Genomic DNA, 20,444 nt, shown 5'->3' with positions numbered 1-20,444 from the left:
GGAGGATTTTGTAGAGGTGTCCCTGGTAATTTCTCCGTAGGAACTTGAGGCGTCTGCTATCCACTGTCCATGTTTCCAACACGTACAGGTGGACTGTTTGCCATGTAGTATAGTGTTGGATTTGAGGTCTCTTATCAAATATTCTATTCAAATGACTGAAGGCTGCAGGGGCACATAGGAGGCAATATTCAGTTTCATCAGAATATTTCCCCTGCTGAGAAGAGACTGGCCCCTAAGGATAATGAAATAATTAATAGTGATCATCGAACTGGACTTCATTCCTGATGAAGAGCTAATGCTCGAGATGTCGACTCTCTTGTTCCTCAGATGCTGCCTGACCAGCTGTGCTTTTCCAGCACTACATTTTTTGACTCTGATCTCCAGCATCTGCAGTCCTCACTTTCCCCTTATTTAAAGGCATCAAGTCATTTCTTGTAGTCCTAAGCTCTGGTGGAAACAAGCCTGTCCAATTCTTCCTCATGAGAAAACCCGCTTATTCCAGCTTTCAACTGAATAAACCTTCTCTGAACTGCCTCAAATGCTTTTCACATCTATTCTTAAATAAGGAGCTGGATACAGTATTCGAGATACATTCTTGCAATTAAATATAGCCTGTTTTCTCAGCACAAGTGTTAAGTCTTGCAAAGTAATTCAATGAGATCAGAGAGAGAAACTCTCCACAGGAATTGAGAAATGTATGGACTAGAATTATGGGGGAGAAATACTGCACCACTTGAGGTCATAACAGCCCAGCCAGGCCCATAAGATCATGATTCAATGGACTTGCATCTCAATTATATTAAAATCACACACACAGCCTGTTGAATGCAGCTTTAAATGTGAATGCCATTTGCTGAGGTAGGGCCTCTTTCAGCTCTATGGACACAGAAAAAAGATGTTTATCTCTATTTTTCTTCCTATTCTTCACTAACATTATCGACACAACCCTTCTGGCTGTTGTAACTCAGCAGTCCCTCAGTGTGTTTTTTTTTGTTATTTCTCTATTGTACCTCGGCCAATGGCCTGAGGGACATTGTCTTTTGTGTAGATTCTGCAGGTGTGACGTTTTTTGAAACCCATCCAATCAGGAATGAGCAGCCTGGATTTATGCCAGGAGTGTGTGTCCTCTGAAGGTATTGTAACGTACCAGCTGATATCATTTGCTGCTGATTGTGGTAGTTGCTGCCTCATTAGCCCTCTGTCTGCTCATAGAGATCCAAGTAAACACCTTTTGCTAGAAACCATGCCATACACACCATCCGGGCATTTTTGTGACCGCCTAGTACGTGAAAGGCAGAGGCGGGAGGGGGAAGGGTCGATTCACAAACCCATCAAATTTAATGAGCAGAACTTTGTAACACTGAAGCGGGACTGCCTGCAGAAAAATATTCTGTTTGAAGATGATACGTTTCCAGCCTCAGTGGAGTCCCTCGGGTATAAAGAACTGGGACAAAAGTCCACAAAAGTGAAGAACATACTGTGGAAACGACCAAAGGTAGGGATCCAAGCAAATGTACTTTCTCGTGTATGTAGCCTGCCTGATAGGATTTGTGAGGTGGAGTCCCTAAAGTTATTGTGAGAGTGCGTCGGTGCTCTGTGATGGGTGATTGGGTGTTACAGTATGTGAAGTCCAGCATGCACGATGATGGGTAAGTGAGGGTGAGAGAGCTTGCGTTTACTATAATTGAAGAGCAATCTATGTGGTCTGAGAATTCATGCAAGTGGGAGCACTCACACTGGAGGTAAAGGGAAATCTGTATTCTGTGATAGGAGGGTGAAAGCATGAGTACTATAAATATCCGTGCACCGTGATAGGGGAGTAAGGCTGGGAGTGCTAGAGATACTATAAGTGAATGGCGGGCAGTGCTGTGATGGGATGCAAATACTCACAGTTATTGTAAGTGAAAGACAGTCTGTATAATACAGTCTCACACTGTATACAAGTGGGACCACTCACTGTTACTCCTGTGTAATGTAATGGTTCTGAAGGGGTTATTGTTAGTATGGTGGTTGTACCCATGCCACGCAGATCACATATAAACTGTGGTTGGAGTCAAGGAGTTCCAGACTCATTTTCAGAGGAGACAGATGTATCTGTGACAGCACCCTAGCATCCTGTAATCATGCCAAACTAGATGGGGTTGTACTCATTGTGCAATACACCTTGTTATCTAAGAACAGTGTCTCTTCTGAATATATTTTATGGCGGTGTAATCGCCACCATTAACCACCATTAATCACTTCATAGGCTCGAAACTGCACAAACACAAACAGGGATTATTGGCAGCAAATGACCATTACCCAATATCACATACTAATAATGGTGGCAAATCTCACAAGATATCCGACACGATCATCTGGGAAGATATAATTTTTGGATAAAAGCAAAATGCTGCAGACGCTGAAGAAGAATCATTACTCTGAAAAGCTTTACTGTGTCTCTCTCCAAAGATGCTGCTGGATTTCCTGAGCATCTCTAGCACTTCATGTTTTAATACCACAACTTTTAAGAAAACTTAGTTCACTGAATGTGAATGCTTCTGTAAAGGCCAGCATCCTTAATTGGCTTAGGGAAGAGGCAATGAACTATCTTCTTGAACTGTTACGTTGGCTATAAGGGAGTTCTGAGTTTGGGTGCCACAATATGGATGGAATGGCAGTATTTTTCCAGGTCAGGTGACTTGCAGGAACTTGGAGCTCATGGCTTAACTTGTTTAGCAAGCACTGAAAACAGCACCAATATGGTCATCAATGGACCAGAAAAGGAAGTGAGGGAGGTTGTCCATGTAGAACTGGAACAAGGAATGTTCAACATATCCTAAAAGGAGGTTGACATAGCTGCTTTAAACAATGTTCCCTAGTTCTAGTAACTCACCCCTTTTCATGTCCAGCCTGCCAAGACCATTCAGGATGTACACACTTCAAATCAATCCATCCCTCACTGTTCAAAACCTTGATGGAAATAAGCCCCTGACATGGCACACCTATGTGTAGCACTGTTTAGTGAAGGAAATGATTGTCAGGTTCATTTTAAATACAGCCGAGAGAAGATAGTGATGTTGGTCTCAAGGAAGAAAGACTGTGAATCCGTTAGCTGAACATTTGTAATACAGAAAATGTTAGAACTTCTTATTAGCAGGGCACTTAAGAAAATTCAAGGTAATGATGCAGAGTGAAATGAAAGGGAAATCATGTTTAATCAATTTATTGGAGTTCTTTGAAGAAGGAACATGTGAATACAGGAAACAAATACTGCAGTTAGATTTCCAGAAGGCATTTGATAAGGCATCACACCAATTTTGTTACAAACTAAAGACTCATGAAGTAGAGGGGTAATATTTTGGCGTAGCTTGACTGAAGAAGACATGGATTTGGCTAATTAACAGGAAATTGTATTTTTCTGTTTGGCAAGATGTAATGATTGGTTTGCCATGGGGATCAGTGCTGGGACCTCAACATTTTACAATTTATAAAAATTGCTTGGAGAAAGGGACTGAATGCATAGTTACTAAATTTGTTGATGACGCAAAGGTAAGTCAGTCATGAAGAAAATGAAAGGAGGCTACAAAGGTATGTAGCTAAATTGTGTGAGTGGGCAGCAATCTGGATTATGCAGTAAGAGTGTGAAAATGTGAAATTGTCTACTTTGGCAGGAAGAATAAAACAAGTATATTGTGTAGGATTGCAGAGCTCTAAGATACAGAGGGGTCTGGGTGTCAAAGTGAAAGAATCACTAAAGGATACTGTACAAGTATAGTAAGAAATTAGGAAAGCTAATAGAATGTTGTTATTTATTGCAAGGGCCATTGAATGTCTTTGTTCTGCTTCAGCCATATAAGATGAGACCACATACTGTGTGAATGGTATTGGTCTCCTTATTTAAGGAAGAATGCAATTCCATTGGAAGCAGCTCAGAGATGTTTCGCGAGACTAGTACCCTAAGTGGACGTTGGGGAAAACGTTGGACAGGCTAGCTTTGTGACCACTGGAGTTTAGAAGAGTGAGAGGAAACTTGATTGAAACTTGCAAAATCCTGAGGGGTCTGTGGAAAGGATATTTCCTAGAACTAGGGGACCACCAATTAAGAATGATAGTTCATTCATTTAGGATTGAGATGATAATTTATTTTCTTTTAGAGGGTCATGAGTCTTGGAACTCTGTTTCTCAAAATATGGTGAAAGCAGAGTCTTTGCATAAATTTGTGGCAGAGGTAGAATCTACCATAAGCAAGGGGGTGAAAAATTATCAGAGATAGGCAAGAATATGGAGCTGAGGTTACAATCAGATCAACGCTAATGTTATTGAATGGTAGACTAGATTCAGGACCAAATGGCATCCTTCACCTCCTTAATTCACATGTTCATACATTTGATAAAAAGTATCTTTTCATTTTAACTAAAGTAATTGTGGTACCTGTTTCTACCATAATAAACTTGGAAATTAAGTCAGCTAACCCTTCAGGTACTTTTTTCAAGCATACTCTTAACCATGGATAACATGTTTTGGGTCTAGCTTAAATTTATGTCCATTAAACTTATTGCTAAATTATTGACTATTGGCTGACATATGTATTTTTTGACATGATGAATTTTTTTATGTGAACTGTTGAGTCCAAAAAAGCTGGTCCTTTTGGTCATTTCAATGATCTTTACTTACAAGGGGTCATAACATCATTGGACTGATCATTGACATTGATGATATTGGTCCTCTTACTGACAGACTGAGTTTATTCTACAAATGTTAGTTGCATTCATCAAGAACACCAATCATGTTGATATACCTAGTGATTTTAGGGTATTTAAAAATGCCTTTAGATACAACTCATGATATTTTTTAGTAACAATCTCAGTGCCAATAATGCTTAAATTTGTGTCTCAGTGAGAAACAAAGAACATATGACAGGAAATAAATATATTTGGTGGCCATGTTATTAATAAGCATGAAATTTTACCAAAGTGGAGAGTGAAGTAGATTAGATTAGATTAGATTAGATTACTTACAGTGTGGAAACAGGCCCTTCGGCCCAACAAGTCCACACCGCCCCGCCGAAGCGTAACCCACCCATACCCCTACATCTACATCTACCCCTTACCTAACACTACGGGCAATTTACCATGGCCAAATTCACCTGACCTGCACATCTTTGGACTGTGGGAGGAAACCGGAGCACCCGGAGGAAACCCACGCAGACACGGGGAGAACGTGCAAACTCCACACAGTCATTTGAACTAAGAAACCATTTTCAGTTGTTGACCAGCTCAGCTAATTGTGTCGTGTCTTGTCTTGTCAGGAAATCTGTGAGAATCCAAAGTTCATCATCGGCGGAGCCTCAAGAACTGATATCTGTCAAGGAGATTTGGGTAAGCTCTTGCTTCAAGATTTCGAAGACCTGAAATTACTTAGCGGATAGTATGAAACCAAAACACAATATCTTTAACAGCACCACTCATCTGCTGTTTCAAGTTAAACAGATGAAAAACTTGGTTAGAAAAGTGAATGTAGGAATATTGCATGAATACTTTAACCCCTTCCCCAGCAACTTTTTTTGGAGAAAACATTTCATTTTCAGACGAGTTTTTTTATTGCTTTTTTTGTAGTATTTTTAATGCTGATTATGGAAATAACTTATCAGACAAGCTTGCACTCTCATCTGATGTATCCAGCTTCTAATAGAAGGTACATACTCATTGTCATCTTCTGATCTCGACATCTGGGCATAATTTGTAAAAAAAAAACAGAAAAAACCGAATGACAGTGTGTGCCCAAAAGCGGTGCATCGACGCTTCTTGCAATGCCTGAGGCAGAAGAGACACAGCTACCAGACTCTGGATTAGTGGTGCTAGAAGAGCACAGCAGTTCAGGTAGCTTCGAAATCGACGTGTCGGGCAAAAACCCTTCATCGGGAATAAATGCAGTGAGGCTGAAGCGTGGAGAGATAAGCTAGAGGAGGGTGGGGGTGGGGAGAAAGTAGCATAGAGTACAACAGGTGAGTGGGGAAGGGGATGAAGGTGATAGGTCAGGGAGGAGAGGGTGGAGTGGATAGGTGGAAAAGGAGATAGGCAGGTAGGACAAGTCTGGACAAGTCATGGGGACAGTTACTGAGCTGGAAGTTTAGAACTAGGGTGAGGTGGGGGAACGGGAAATGAGGAAACTGTTGAAGTCCACATTGATGCCCTGGGGTTGAAGTGTTCCGAGGTGGAAGATGAGGCGTTCTTCCTCCAGGCGTCTGGTGGTGAGGGAGCAGCGGTGAAGGAGGCCCAGGACCTCCATGTCCTCGGCAGAGTGGGAGAGGGAGTTGAAATGTTGGGCCACGGGGTGGTGTGTTTGATTGGTGCGGGTGTCCCAGAGATGTTCCCTAAAGCGCTCTGCTAGGAGGCGCCCAGTCTCCCCAATGTAGAGGAGACCACATCGGTAGCAACGGATACAATAAATTATATTAGTAGATGTGCAAGTAAAACTTTGATGGATGTGGAAGGCTCCTTTAGGGCCTTGGATAGAGGTGAGGGAGGAAGTGTGGGTGCAGGTTTTACAGTTCCTGCGGTGGCAGGGGAAAGTGCCAGGATTGGAGGGTGGGTTGTAGGGGGGCGTGGACCTGAGCAGGTAGTCACGGAGGGAACGGTCTTTGCGGAAGGCGGAAAGGGGTGGGGAGGGAAATATATCCCTGGTGGTGGGGTCTGTTTGGAGGTGGCGGAAATGTTGGCGGATGATTTGGTATATGCGAAGGTTGGTAGGGTGGAAGGTGAGCACCTGGGGCGTTCTGTCCTTGTTACGGTCTGAGGGCGGAGGTGCGGGATGTGGACGAGATGCGTTGGAGGGCATCTTTAACCACGTGGGAAGGGAAATTGCGGTCTCTAAAGAAGGAGGCCATCTGGTGTGTTCTGTGATGGAACCGGTCCTCCTGGGAGCAGATCCGGCGGAGGCGGAGGAATTGGGAATATGGGATAGCATTTTTGCAAGAGGTAGGGTGGGAAGAGGTGTAATCCAGGTAGCTGTGGGAGTCGGTGGCTTTGTAAAAAATGTCAGTGTCAAGTCGGTCGTCATTAATGGAGATGGAGAGGTCCAGGAAGGGGAGGGAAGTGTTAGTGATGGTCCAGGTAAATTTAAGGTCAGGGTGGAACGTGTTGGTGAAGTTGATGAATTGCTCAACCTCCTCGCGGGAGCACGAGGTGGCGCCAATGCAGTCATCAATGTAGCGGAGGAAGAGGTGTGGAGTGGTGCCGGTGTAATTATGGAAGATCAACTGCCCTACGTAGCCAACAAAGAGACAGGCATAGCTGGGGCCCATACGTGTGCCCATGGCTACCCCTTTGGTCTGGAGGAAGTGGGAGGATTCAAAGGAGAAATTGTTAAGGGTGAGGACCAGTTCGGCCAAACGAATGAGAGTGTCGGTGGAAGGGTACTGTTGGGGACGTCTGGAGAGGAAAAAACGGAGGGCTTGGAGGCCCTGGTCATGGCAGATGGAGGTGTAGAGGGATTGGATATCCATGGTGAAGATGAGGCGTTGAGGGTTAGGGAAATGGAAGTCTTGGAGGAGGTGGAGGGCGTGGGTGGTGTCTCGAACGTATGTGGGGAGTTCCTGGACTAGGGGGGATAGGACAGTGTCGAGGTAGGTAGAGATGAGTTCAGTGGGGCAGGAGCATGCTGAGACAATGGGTCGGCCAGGGTGGCCAGCCTTGTGGATCTTGGGAAGGAGGTAGAACCGGGCAGTGAGGGGTTCCCGAACTATGAGTTTGGAAGCTGTGTGTGGGAGATCTCCTGAGGTGATGAGGTTCTGTATGGTCTAGGAGATGATGGTTTGGTGATGGGGGGTGGGGTCATAGTCGAGGGGGTAGTAGGAAGAGGTGTCCTCGAGTTGACGTTTGGCTTCAGCGGTGTAGAGGTCAGTGCGCCAGACTACCACTGTGCCCCCTTTATCCGCTGGCTTGATGGTGAGGTTGGGATTGGAGCAGAGGGATTGGAGGGCTGCGCGTTGTGAGGGTGAGAGGTTGGAGTGGGGGAGGGAGGTAGACAGGTTGAGGCGGTCAATGTCCCGGCGGCAGTTGGAAATGAAGAGGTCGAGGGCAGGTAATAGGCCAGCGCGGGGTGTCCAGGTCGATGCAGTGTGTTGGAGGTGGGCGAAGGGGTCCTCGGAAGGTGGGCGGGAGTCCTGATTGTGAAAGTAAGCTCAGAGGCGGAGGCGACGTAAGAATTGTTCGACGTCACGGCATGTATTAAATTAATTGATCCGTGGACGGAGGGGGATGAAGGTGAGTCCTTTGCTGAGGACTGATCGTTCGTCCTCAGTGAGGGGGAGGTCTGGGGGGATGGTGAAAACTCGGCAGGGCTGGGAGCTGGAATCTGGTGTGGGTGTAGAGCTGGGAGTGGGGGCGGAACCTGTAACTGGAGTGGTGTGATGGTGGGGGGAATGGGGGTGGAGTCATGAGCAGGGGTAATGTTCCCCTTGGGGTTCTGGGGGGTGGGGATAGTGACAGCTACCAGACGTATGAGTCACCGAGTATACTCGTTTCTAGCTGAGAAGGGCCCAGAAATGTCAAGAATTGACATATAAACTCGTCTGTGGCTGTTTTTTGAAATTACATGTTTTGGACGAGCTTACTTGTCACACTCTGAAAAAGACAAATTGGGTGAAGACGAATTAACTCATCTTTGCCGGGTAAGGGGTTAAAACCAAAACAGCAGTGCATTCTATTCAGGGATCCAGTGTGTCAAACAATTCAAAGGAAGGACTTTGACATGTGGGGAGCCAAGTACGCAGACCAAAGAGAATAGTAATGGCTAAAAAAAAGATACCCAGTTGATAGAAACATCTCTTCTGCCAATGTGGTACAATCAAAATGGCCAGAATGGAAAGTCCTCTCTCCAGCATCACCATGTTACCAAGAATCTCTGTAGAGACAACAAAGATACCAATGTTAGCTGTACATCACAAAGGTAAGATGTCTGATAAAGTTGCACATTATTCATATGTTGCTACTGAAAGGCAGGTAATTAAATGAAGCTGGTGGTTATAGATTATTAAATTTTGTTACAAGATTTAGTTGAAAAGGAAGACATTTACCAATTTGTTGGCTGACGTGATCATTTTGGCTGCTGTTTCCACTCGGGTCCCTTCAGGTCTTTTTGTTCTTACACATAAGAGTGCATGGCTATGGCCCAATCAACTGAGGTCTGGCTCATGTCGTGGTGATGGAAGCTAAATTTTCACTGTGTGGCCATAGAGTCATAGAGATGTACAGCATGGAAACAGACCCTTCGGTCCAACCTGTCCATGCCGACCCAATCTAGTCCCACCTGCCAGCAACCGGCCCATATCCCTCCAAACCCTTCCTAATCATATACACATCCAAATGCCTCTTAAATGTTGCAATTGTACCAGCCTCCACCACATCCTCTGGCAGCTCATTCCATACACGTACTATCTTCTGCGTGAAAAAGTTGCCCCTTAAGTCTCTTTTATATCTTTCCCCTCTCACCCTAAACCTATGCCATCTAGTTCTGGATTCCCTGACCCCAGGGAAAATACTTTATTTATTTATCCTAGCCATGACCCTCATAATTTTGTAAACCTCTATAAGGTCACCCCTCAGCCTCCGACGCTCTAGGGAAAACAGCCCCAGCCTGTTCAGCCTGTCCGTGTAGCTCAGACCCTCCAACCCTGGCAATATCCTTGTAAATCTTTTCTGAACCCTTTTAAGTTTCACAACATCTTTCCGATAGGAAGGAGACCAGAATTCACGCAATATTCCAACAGTGGCCTAACCAATGTCCTGGGAGAAAGTGAGGACTGCAGATGCTGGAGATCAGAGCTGAAAAAGTGTTTTGCTGGAAAAGCGCAGCAGGTCAGGCAGCATCCATGGAGCAGGAGAATCGATGTTTCATGCAGGAGCCCTTCTTCAGGAATGAGGAAAGTGTGTCCAGCAGGCTAAGATAAAAGGTAGGGAGGAAGGACTTGGGGGAAGGGCGTTGGAAATGCGATAGGTGGAAGGAGGTTAAGGTGAGGGTGATAGGCCAGAGTGGGGGTGGGGCGGAGAGGTCAGGAAGAAGATTGCAAGTTAGGAAGGTGGTGCTGAGTTTGAGGGTTGGGACTGAGACAAGGTGGGGGGAGGGGAAATGAGGAAACTGGAGAAATTTAAGTTCATCCCTTGTTGTTGGAGGGTTTCTAGGCGGAAGATGAGGCGCTCTTCCTCCAACTGTCGTGTAGCTATGGTCTGGCGATGGAGGAGTCCATGGACCTGCATGTCCTTGGTGGAGTGGGAGAGAGAGTTGAAGTGTTGAGCCACGGGGTGGTTGGGTTGGTTGGTCCGGGTGTCCCAGAGGTGTTCTCTGAAACGTTCTGAACGTTTTGAATGTTCTGAACGTTCTGCTCGCATCCAAATCATTTGTGTAAATGACAAAAAGTAGAGGGCCCAGTACCGATCCTTGTGGCACTGCACTGGTCACAGGCCTCCAGTCTGAAAAACAACCCTCCACGACTACCCTCTGTCTTCTAACTTTGAGCCAGTTCTGTATCCAAATGGCTAGTTCTCCCTGTATTCCATGAGATCTAACCTTGCTAATTAGTCTCCCATGGGGAACCTTGTCGAATGCCTTACTGAAGTCCATATAGATCACATCTACTGCTCTGCGCTCATCAGTCTTCTTTGTTACTTCTTCAAAAAACTCAATCAAGGTTGTGAGACATGATTTCCCACTTTGTCACTTTGTGATAACAATTCTTCCCCTTCTTCTGGATTCCTTAGAAGATGGAGATACAGTTTGCTCTGCTGGTCTTCTCCCCATGTTCCTTGCTCCAAAAATCCACTTCTGACCAAGAACTGTCATATGATAAAATATATTACGTTTTCCATGAAATGATCCTTTATATTGGTAGCTGAGATCAAGTTTTGAATGGGTATAATCAGCTTACTGATTAGTTGTCTTATTATGCAATTCTTCTTTTACATTTCCAAGTAGCCCCTTGCAGGCTATTTTCTCGATATCCACTTGGAAGCCACTTACATGTGGTTACTAATTAGTTTTGATAAATTACTAGGAGCTGGTAGTTTGAGATCCTCTTTTCATGGAAATGTGTGTAATCAGCAGTTAGTTGATGAAATTGCAGGAATATGCGCATTTAAAACACATTTAGAAATTTACCCGAATCCAAAATGGCACAGATAGGCCAGGGACCACTTTATGTTAAACCTCAGGCCTCATTACAGTTTAACCAGTGAACTAATGACAGCTAAATTATATATTCTGGCAGCTCACAGAGGAACAACTTTGAAGATTGGGTTATTTCAATTGTAGCACTTGCCTTGAATGAGTCATCAAAAAGTACAGGGAGTCAGGAAGATTGAAAGAGGATGCAGGACCAAGAGGATGAATGGTGAGCATGGGGGGAATCAGAAGAGGAGTGACCGCAGTTGTACAGAATGACATGGGTTATTTGGATGATTTCAGGTAATGATGAGGGTAGATAGTGGAGAATAGCGGCTGGCAGCAGCCTGTCTGGTTTAATAGTCAGGAAGTTAACACTTAATAAAAACAGAAAGATCTGCGAATGTTGTTGATCAGAAACAAAAACAGAAATTGCTGGAAAAACTCAGCAGGTTTGGCAGTATCTGTGGAGCGAAATGAGAGTTAACATTAACCGTGATTTCTCTCCACTGATGTTTTAATACTTACCTTATTAGAACTTGATGCAGTGATATTAGTCTATAATTAGAGGTTTCATCTAGATTTTTAACTGGGTTCATTGGGTGACACATTTGTCTCTGAGTCAGAGATTCTGGGTTCAGGCTTTTCTGTAAAATTTAAGTACAAAATCAAGGGTGACAATCCAGAGAATAACTTAAGGAGATTTTGTCTTTCAGTTGAAACATTAAACCAAATCCCTGTCTGTCCTCTTAGATGATTGTAAAATATCCCCCAAGTACTGCTTCAAGGAAATGCAAGTATCCTAGTTTAAACTGCATACATTCATGTAGAACTCTGAGCTCAAAAACTGCATGAATTTATGTAAAACTCTGTTATCTCACTTTTTAGATTAGAATCAACCTAAACATCAGGTCATAGACAGAGAACACAGGGGGCTAACACCTTCAACATATTGTCTAGCTATCACCATTGTTAACAGCTAACCCAAGAATGCAACTTTTAAAAAAAGGGTTTTGTGATTTACACATGAAAGAAGTGAAACTATCACTATATTCTAACAGATGAAAGGCTGAACAGACAATCAATTCTTCAATGTATAATTTCAGTTACATCACAGTGCAAATTTTTGCTATAAATTCTATGTTACGATCGAGCCTTCCACAATCACCTGATGAAGGAACGTCGCTCCGAAAGCTAGTGTGCTTCCAATTAAACCTGTTGGACTATAACCTGGTGTTGTGTGATTTTTAATCTTGCAGAGATTGCTTGCAATTGCTTGTGCAAAGTCTACTCGAGGTCATTACTTAACATGCTGTGTTAACAGAAGCAAAACTGGGATGAAGATTCACACTTCAACACTGGCCATTGATATCTGAGCAGCAGCCCCCCTGTAGAAGGTATCCTGGAGGAATCAATTAAGAAAAATAGGACAGTTTTTGAAGGGTTAATGTGTGATATAAGAGCAGAGGAGTTCTTTCATTCTCCATAGACTAATCCATAGAGCTGTTGAATGCTGACGAGCATAAAATAACATTGTGTGAGATAGGTGCTGAGCCGCGGGTCAGTGCTTTGGAACAATGCCCATTAGGAGCTGCATCCCAGCAAGCTGCCGACCTTTGTACAGGCTATTGTTTCAGCAGACCATGTCCTAACAATAAGATGTGCTGCCAGTTGGATTCTCTGTGTTCAGATTGAACATGCTCTGTCCATCAGCAGCAGAATATTTCTTTCTTGCAATCATTCTCATGATAGGGGTATCACTAGTTGGACGATCAATTTATTGCCCTTCTCTAATTGCCCTTGAGAACACGGCTGCGAGCTATCTTTCTAAACCATTGCAATCCATTTTTTTTTCAGAAAAAAATCATGGGATATATGCTTCACTAGCATGGGCAGCATTTACTACCAAATTATCCTTCTCGAGCTGCTACAGTCCTTGGAATGTAGGGACACCCACAGTGCTGTGAGGAAGGGAATTTCAGGATTTTGACCAATGTCAATAAAGGAACAGCAGTATTGTTCAGCAGGATGGGGTGTTGGTTAGAAGGGAAACGTGCAGGCAGTGATGTTCCTGTGTATCTGCTGCCCTTGTTCTTCAAAGTCATAGAGTTCATGAGTTTAGATGTTGTTGAAGCGGCCTTGGTAAGATGCTACAACACATTTAGTAGATGGCATACTCTGTTGCCATTGTGAATTGGTGGTGAAGAGAACGAATGTTGGTTGCTGATCAAGTTGGCTCTTTGCATGGTCACAAGCCTTGAACATGTTGGATAAGCTTTGGGTAGACAGGAACTGAATTAATTATCACAGAATTTGATCGCTGACCTGCTCTTGTTACCGCAGTATTTATTTGACTGGTCCAGTTCAGTTTCTAGTTAATGGTAATTCCTGGAATGTTGATGGTGAGGGATTCGGCGATGGTAATGTCACTGGATATCATGGGGAAGTGTCACTTATCAGCCCAAGCCTGAATGTTGTTCAGGTGTTGCTGCCTGCAGTCACAGACAGGTTCAGTATCTGAGGAGTTGTGGTTGGGACTGAACATTCTGTAGTCACCAGCAAACATCTCAGTTCAGACCAAATATTGGAGGGAAGGTCATTAATGAAGTAGGTGAAGGGGATTCTCCCTCAAATATGACTCTGAGGAACTCCTGCAGTGATGTCCTGGGCTGAAATCATTGGCCACGATCAACTACACAACCTTTGTGTTGGGTGGGGAGTTTCCCCCTTACTTCCTATTGACTTCAGTCTCCTAAGGGATCTTTGATGTCATCTTCTCATGGACAACTCTCATTGACTAGTGACGCCTGTATACCTTCCAAGAACAGAAGTGGAAAAGTAGTCATAGATGTCAACACCAGTCACTATCACCTCCCCTCTGAATTTCAGCTCTTATTCTTCATGTTTTGACCAAAGCTACAACAGAGTTTTGAGCCGATTCTTCAAACCCCAGCTGTACATTGGTGAGCAGCTTGTTAATGAATATTTTTGGTTTTCAGCACTGTCACTTGTTGATAATTGAAAGTAGCCTGAATTAGCTGAAGAGTAGGGACTAGGAAAAACCTGGAAAATGTTCAGGCTTGTGCTGATTGTTTATACTACCCATCCCAAATCACCGTTGAACTGAATGACCTGTCGGAGTGCAGTTAAGCGTAATCACATTACTGTGGTTCAGACGTCACATATAGGCCAGATCGGGTAAGGACAACGTACTGCCTTCCCGAAAGGATGTTAGAGAACCAGATGGGTTTTTGAGACAGTTGATAATAATTTCATGATCAACTCCATATTTATTCATTAATCAATCTTAAATTTCACTAGGGGCTATGGAAACCAGGAATTTGAAACCATGTTGGTAAGGTCAGTGGCAGGTACCCACAGAATCAGACCCCAATAAGAGTCAGTGCCTGTGGAAGAGATTTAAGGCAATGTGAGAGAGTTTTTTTTTGGTTTATGAATTTTATATAGGCCAGCATTTATTGTCCATTTCTAATTACCCTTTATAACTGGCTGGACCATTTCAGAGAGAAGTTAATGTTAACCACATCTGGAGTCACACATATGCCACACTATGGAAGAACAGCAGATTTCCTCCCTGAAGGACATTAGTTAACCAGCTGGGATTTTAATGACAATCCAGTTGTTCCATGTCAGTATTAATGAGGCTAACATTTTATTCCAGATTAATGAATTGAATGTGGGTTTGAACTCATAACTTCAGAGCATTGATTCAGACCTCTGGATTGCTAGTTCAATAACAATTTAATTGTAAATAATTTGTGTGTGTTCTACTGACCAAGTAGGGGAATAATTATGAATTGGCACTGAAACATACAGAACAGGAAAGTCCTGGTTCAATTTAGGTGGTCATAAATGGGGTAGGAGGATAGATACAGTTAATCTGGATGCTTTTGGATTTGAGAATGAAGGAGCAGCCAGGGTTTCCACATTTGATAAGCTGTGACAATGGGTTAAACTGATTGTGCTTGACTCTTTTGCCTCAGTCACATAACCAGCCAGCGTTTACACAAGGCATCATGGGCAAGGTTTCTGGGAGAGCTTTACTATAGGTAAAGGAAAAGTTGTCATAGTCCTGCCAGACCATGGCTGGTGGTGGTTTAACCTGTGGGTCACATACTGTAATGCAAATGAGTGCCTGCAGGAGAGGAATAGGAAAGGGAAAAGACTGGGAGATATATAGGGGTGTGAATTTTCACATGTGATCTGCTAAACAGGCTTGCTCATGCTTTTTCTCAAGTTTCTGCATTAATTTCAGAAACAAGGTGGATAATTAGAGCAAAACAGCATTGGTAGAGGGCTGGAATATTTAACTGAAGATACTTTAAAGATCTGGAGTAGGATTTCCAACACTAAGTGTAATCAGGACAGCCCTTGAAGGCATTCTGTCCCTCTACATTTTTTGAGGGAATAAGGGAGCCCTCCCTTTTGACTAGTCAATACAAATGAATCAGATTAATCAATTGTTCAATACTGTACTGGGCCAACTGGTTGTTGCACTTGTCCACATCAAAAAACAATGTGAAATGCTGGCACACATCCCTCTGGGATTTACTAAATCAAGAACTGAATTTAATCCACTTGACAGAGAGCCAGTATGAGCCTGATCTGCTTCCCTAGGACACAGATTGAGACAAATATTGACTGCGCCTGAAGGACCATCAACTTGATAAAAGATGCTCTTTGGTCGGCCTGAAACTTGTTGGTCTTCCAGAGCAAGGAGTTGACTTCGACCGAGTGTTGCAGACTGGCACATTCCAAGGTCCAGGACAACGTGCTAAGGGTCACACTAAAGCTTGGGGCAGCTGCCAAAAGGCGTAGTGGAGAGAGATCATCATCTAAGCTCTTTCTAGTGAAATACAATGAGGGTCCGTTCAGTTATCAGATTATCCCGGTGCTCAAATGTATGTAAATATAGTCTTACATAATTAAGAAATGCCTTGGGTTTGTTTATTGTTTGAATTAAGAGGGCTAAAGGGGGTCATAAAGTATCTTTAGCAAACAGGGTTAAGGAAAATCTCAAAGCCTTTTATTCATATGTAACGAGCACTTGGGTAACTAGAGAAAGGGTTGGCTCACTCAAGGACGAAGGAGGAAAGTTATGCATGGTATCAGAGAAAATGGGTGAGATTGTTAATGAGTACTTTGCATCGGTGTTCACCGAGGAGACGGACATGACGGATGCTGAGGTTAGGGATAGATGTTTGAATACTCTAGGTCAAGTCGGCATATGGAGCGAGAAATTGTTGGATATTCTAAAAGGCATTAGGTTGGACAGGTCCCCAGGTCCTGATGAGATCTATGCCAGGTAATTGAGGAGAGAGGGGAAATAGCTGAGGCCTTAACAGATATCTCTGCAGCATCCTTGAACACAGATGAGGTGCTGGAGGACTGGGGAATTGCTAATGTTGTCCCCTTGTTTAAGAAGGGTAGCAGGAATAATCCAGGTAATTATATACCAGTGAGTCTGATGTCAGTGATAGGGAAGCTGCTGGGGAAGATACGGGAAATATGATCTATTTACATTTGGAAGAAAATGGGCTTAGCAGTGATAGGCAACATGGTTTTGTGCAGGGAAGGTCATGTCTTACCAATTTAATATAATTCTTTGAAGAAGTGATGAAGTTGATTGATGAGGGAAGGGTAGATATCAGATACATGGACTTCAGTAAGGCATTTGATAAGGTTCCCCATGGTAGGCTGATGGAGAAAGTGAAGTTGCATGGGGTCCAGGGTGTACTAACTAGATGGATAGAGAACTGGCTGGGCAACAGGAAACAGAGAGTAGTAGTGGAAGAGAGTTTCTCAAGATGGAGAACTGTGACCAGTGGTGTTCAACAGGGATCTGTGTTGGGAGCACTGTTGCTTGTAATACACATAAATGATCTGGAGGAAGGTATAGGTGGTCTGATTAGCAAGTTTGCAGAAGACACTAAGATTGGTGGAGTAGCAAATAGTGAACGGGACTATCAGAGAGTGCAGCAGAATATAGATGGATTGGAGAGTTGGGCATAGAAATGGCAATGAAATTCATTAAGTGAAAGAGCCCAGTTGTCAGTACTTCAGAAGCAAAAGGGGGTTGGCTTCAGTATTATTCTGTATTTTGACGCAATTCCTTTAACTCAACAAGCATCACCCATCAGACATCGCTGCCAGTAAACCAAGTCTGCCTAGCGGATTGACATTTTAGACAATTATCCGATCAGACTACTGTGTGCTGAATTTAAGTTTAAAACATCAGGATCAAATTCATTGGTGTGAAAATGTAACAGGAACAAACATTCAAACGAATATTTTCAAATGTGAATGGAGACTAAAACTTCTGTCGTAGTTTTTCAGACTAGAAAATTGGATAATAGTGCTCTCCAAACGTTAGTGCTGGGAACACAGCTTGTTCAAAATATACATATAAGTGAGTTGGATACTGGAATATGGAGTGAAATGATGCAGTTTGGTAATGATGCCAAATTTGAAGGTGTTTCAGATCATGAGGATGACACCAGTCAACTGCAATAGAACAGGTAGGTTAGCAGAATTGACAGTCAAATGGTAATAGAATTTTATAAAGAGAAGTCTAAAAGGTGATGCACATTGACAGAAGACCAATTGGATGAGGCACTGGTGAGGAAGGACATACAAGGGAGGTAGGGAGAGGGGGAGTTCATGTGCATATATCTTTGAACGTTGCAGAAAGTATTGAGAGAGTTGTTAGCAAAGCAAATAGGATCTTTGGTTTCATAGCTGGATATATTGATCTGGAAAGTTATATTGAACCCTTTTTAAGGTCCTGATTAGGTCGCAACTAGAACATTTTATTCTTGGAATATGTGCTTGGGGGGAGTAAAGGTTGCAGGGTTGAGGGGATAGAACTGTGAAATGGATCTGATTGGATTGCTGTTCAGAGAGCTGGTGTGCACTTTATTGACCTTCTTTTGTGCCCTAATGACTTTTTGACACAATGGGCTAAACTTAAAACTGTTCCTCAAGACATGTTCAGAGCTATAGGGAATTTACTTTGGTTAAACGGTGAATGTTTGGGACCCTATTATCATGTGGCTTATGTCTTGATGAAGCCAGTGAGTGGCTTTCCTGTCTTCACCTTTCATTTTATTAAATATTACATTCTTTAAATCTCACACCTCACTCCCCATCACCTCCACCCACTGCCCATCTCATCCATGCTAACCCATGTCAAACCTTTCTACTCACCTACTCCCTTTGCCCACTCATAACCCTCTTCCAATTTAATGACAACAAACTTCCATCCAGCGATATGGTCTCTTTTAGCCCTTTGTGTTTTGGTGCCAACAAGTGTTAATCCATGCTGTTAAACACCACCCTTTGCACTTACACCCATGCCAATTTAGTATCCTTGGGAGGCATGCAAAGATGAAGTAAACTGAAGTTCTAAATAACTATTAACAGAAGTCACTATATAAAGAAAAGCTCACCTTCAATAAAAGGCCATTAAATGTTCTTAAACCTACTCAAATATTAAAGCCATTATAAAATAAAAAATTTATAATCAATATTTCACACCAAAGACAGCTAGCTAATCCTTTAGCATCTTTCAGCTGTCAATCAAACTGTGAACTTACAACCCCTCTCCATTAATTGAGGAAGACAATCAAGCAGTAATAAAGTTATAATTAGAGCAGTTGGGATTATATCAACAAACTGCGATTGAACCTGCTTGCACAGATTTTTTTTAAAAAACTCATTGACTTGGGCAGTCTACTTATTTTCAATTGTTAAAATACAGGTGTTTAAAACAAATTTGGAGTTTAGATAGTTTTGTTTACCTTAAGCACCATTCATGAGTATGTACATCTATTCTAAAAATCTGAAATTCCCACACTTTGAGATAAGGTCCTTGCTTGAATAAAACATGGGGTCTGTTTGAACTAAGCACTGAGTACAAATGAGGCTGATGAGTTCAGGTTTCCCACATCTGGCCCATATCCCTCCAAACCCTTCCTATTCATATACCCATTCAAATGCCTTTTAAATGTTGTAATTGTACCAGCCTCCACCACATCCTCTGGCAGCTCATTTCATACACGTACCACCCTCTGTGTGAAAAAGTTGCCCTTTAGGTCTCTTTTATATCTTTCCCCTCTCACTCTAAACCAATGCCATCTAGTTCTGGACTCCCCGAACACACGGAAAAGACTTTGTCTATTTACCCTATCCATGCCCCTCATAATTTTGTAAACCTCTATAAAGTCACCCCTCAGCTCCAGGGAAAACAGCACCAGTCTGTTCAGCCTCTCCCCATAGCTCAAATCCTCCAACCCTGGCAACATCCTTGTAAATCTTTTCTGAACCCTTTCAAGTTTCACAATTTGGAGATGCAGGTGTTGGACTGGGGTGTACAAAGTTAAAAATCACACAACACCAGGTTATAGTCCAACAGGCTTAATTGGAAGCACACTAGCTTTCGGAGCGACGTTCCTTCATCAGGTGGTAGTACTTTCACAACATTTTTCTGATAAGTAGGAGACCAGAATTGCACGCAATATTCCAACAGTGGCCTAACCAATGTCCTGTACAGCCACAACATGACCTCACAATTCATGTACTCAATACTCTTGACTAATAAAGGAAAGCATACCAAAAGCCTTCTTCACTATCCTATCTACCTGCGACTCCACTTTCAAGGACCATTGAACCTGTACTCCAAGATCTCTTTGTTCAGCAACACTCCCTAAGACCTTACCATTAAGTGTATAAGTCCTACTAAGATTGGCTTTCCCAAAATGCAGCACCTCGCATTTATCTGAATTAAACTCCATCTGCCGCTTCTCAGCCCATTGGCCCATCTGGTCAAGATCCTTTTGTAATCTGAGGTAACTTTCTTCGCTGGGAAAAGTGAGGATTGCAGATGCTGGAGACCAGAGCTGAAAATGTGTTGCTGGAAAAGCGCAGCAGGTCAGGCAGCATCCAAGGAACAGGAGAATCGACGTTTCGGGCATGAGCCCTTCTTCAGGTATGAGGAAAGTGTGTCCAGCAGGCTAAGATAAAAGGTAGGGAGGAGGGACTTGGGGGAGGGGCGTTGGAAATGCGATGGGTGGAAGGAGGTTAAGGTGAGGGTGATAGGCCGGAGTGGGGGTGGGGGCGGGGGCGGAGAGGTCAGGAAGAAGATTGCAGGTTAGGAATGCGGTGCTGAGTTCGAGGGATTTGACTGAGACAAGGTGGGGGGAGGGGAAATGAGGAAACTGGAGAAATCCGAGTTCATCCCTTGTGGTTGGAAGGTTCCTAGGCGGAAAATGAGGCGCTCTTCCTCC

General features: G+C 43.3%; 1 protein-coding gene across 2 annotated transcripts in view; it reads left to right on the top strand.

Moving 5' to 3' along the window:
* LOC140476557 (calpain-3-like) overlaps positions 1-20,444 on the top strand; it is a 109,072-nt gene that overhangs the window by 15,197 nt on the left and 73,431 nt on the right. For both annotated transcript variants that reach the window (XM_072569342.1, XM_072569341.1), the window contains one exon: positions 5,291-5,360. In XM_072569342.1, the coding sequence (XP_072425443.1) occupies positions 5,291-5,360 (70 nt within the window). The remainder of the gene's footprint in view (positions 1-5,290; positions 5,361-20,444) is intronic.

Source organism: Chiloscyllium punctatum, chromosome 4 (genome assembly GCF_047496795.1).
Source record: "Chiloscyllium punctatum isolate Juve2018m chromosome 4, sChiPun1.3, whole genome shotgun sequence".
In the NCBI taxonomy this organism is placed as follows: Eukaryota; Metazoa; Chordata; class Chondrichthyes; order Orectolobiformes; family Hemiscylliidae; genus Chiloscyllium; species Chiloscyllium punctatum.
This window is presented reverse-complemented; position numbering and strand designations above follow the sequence as displayed.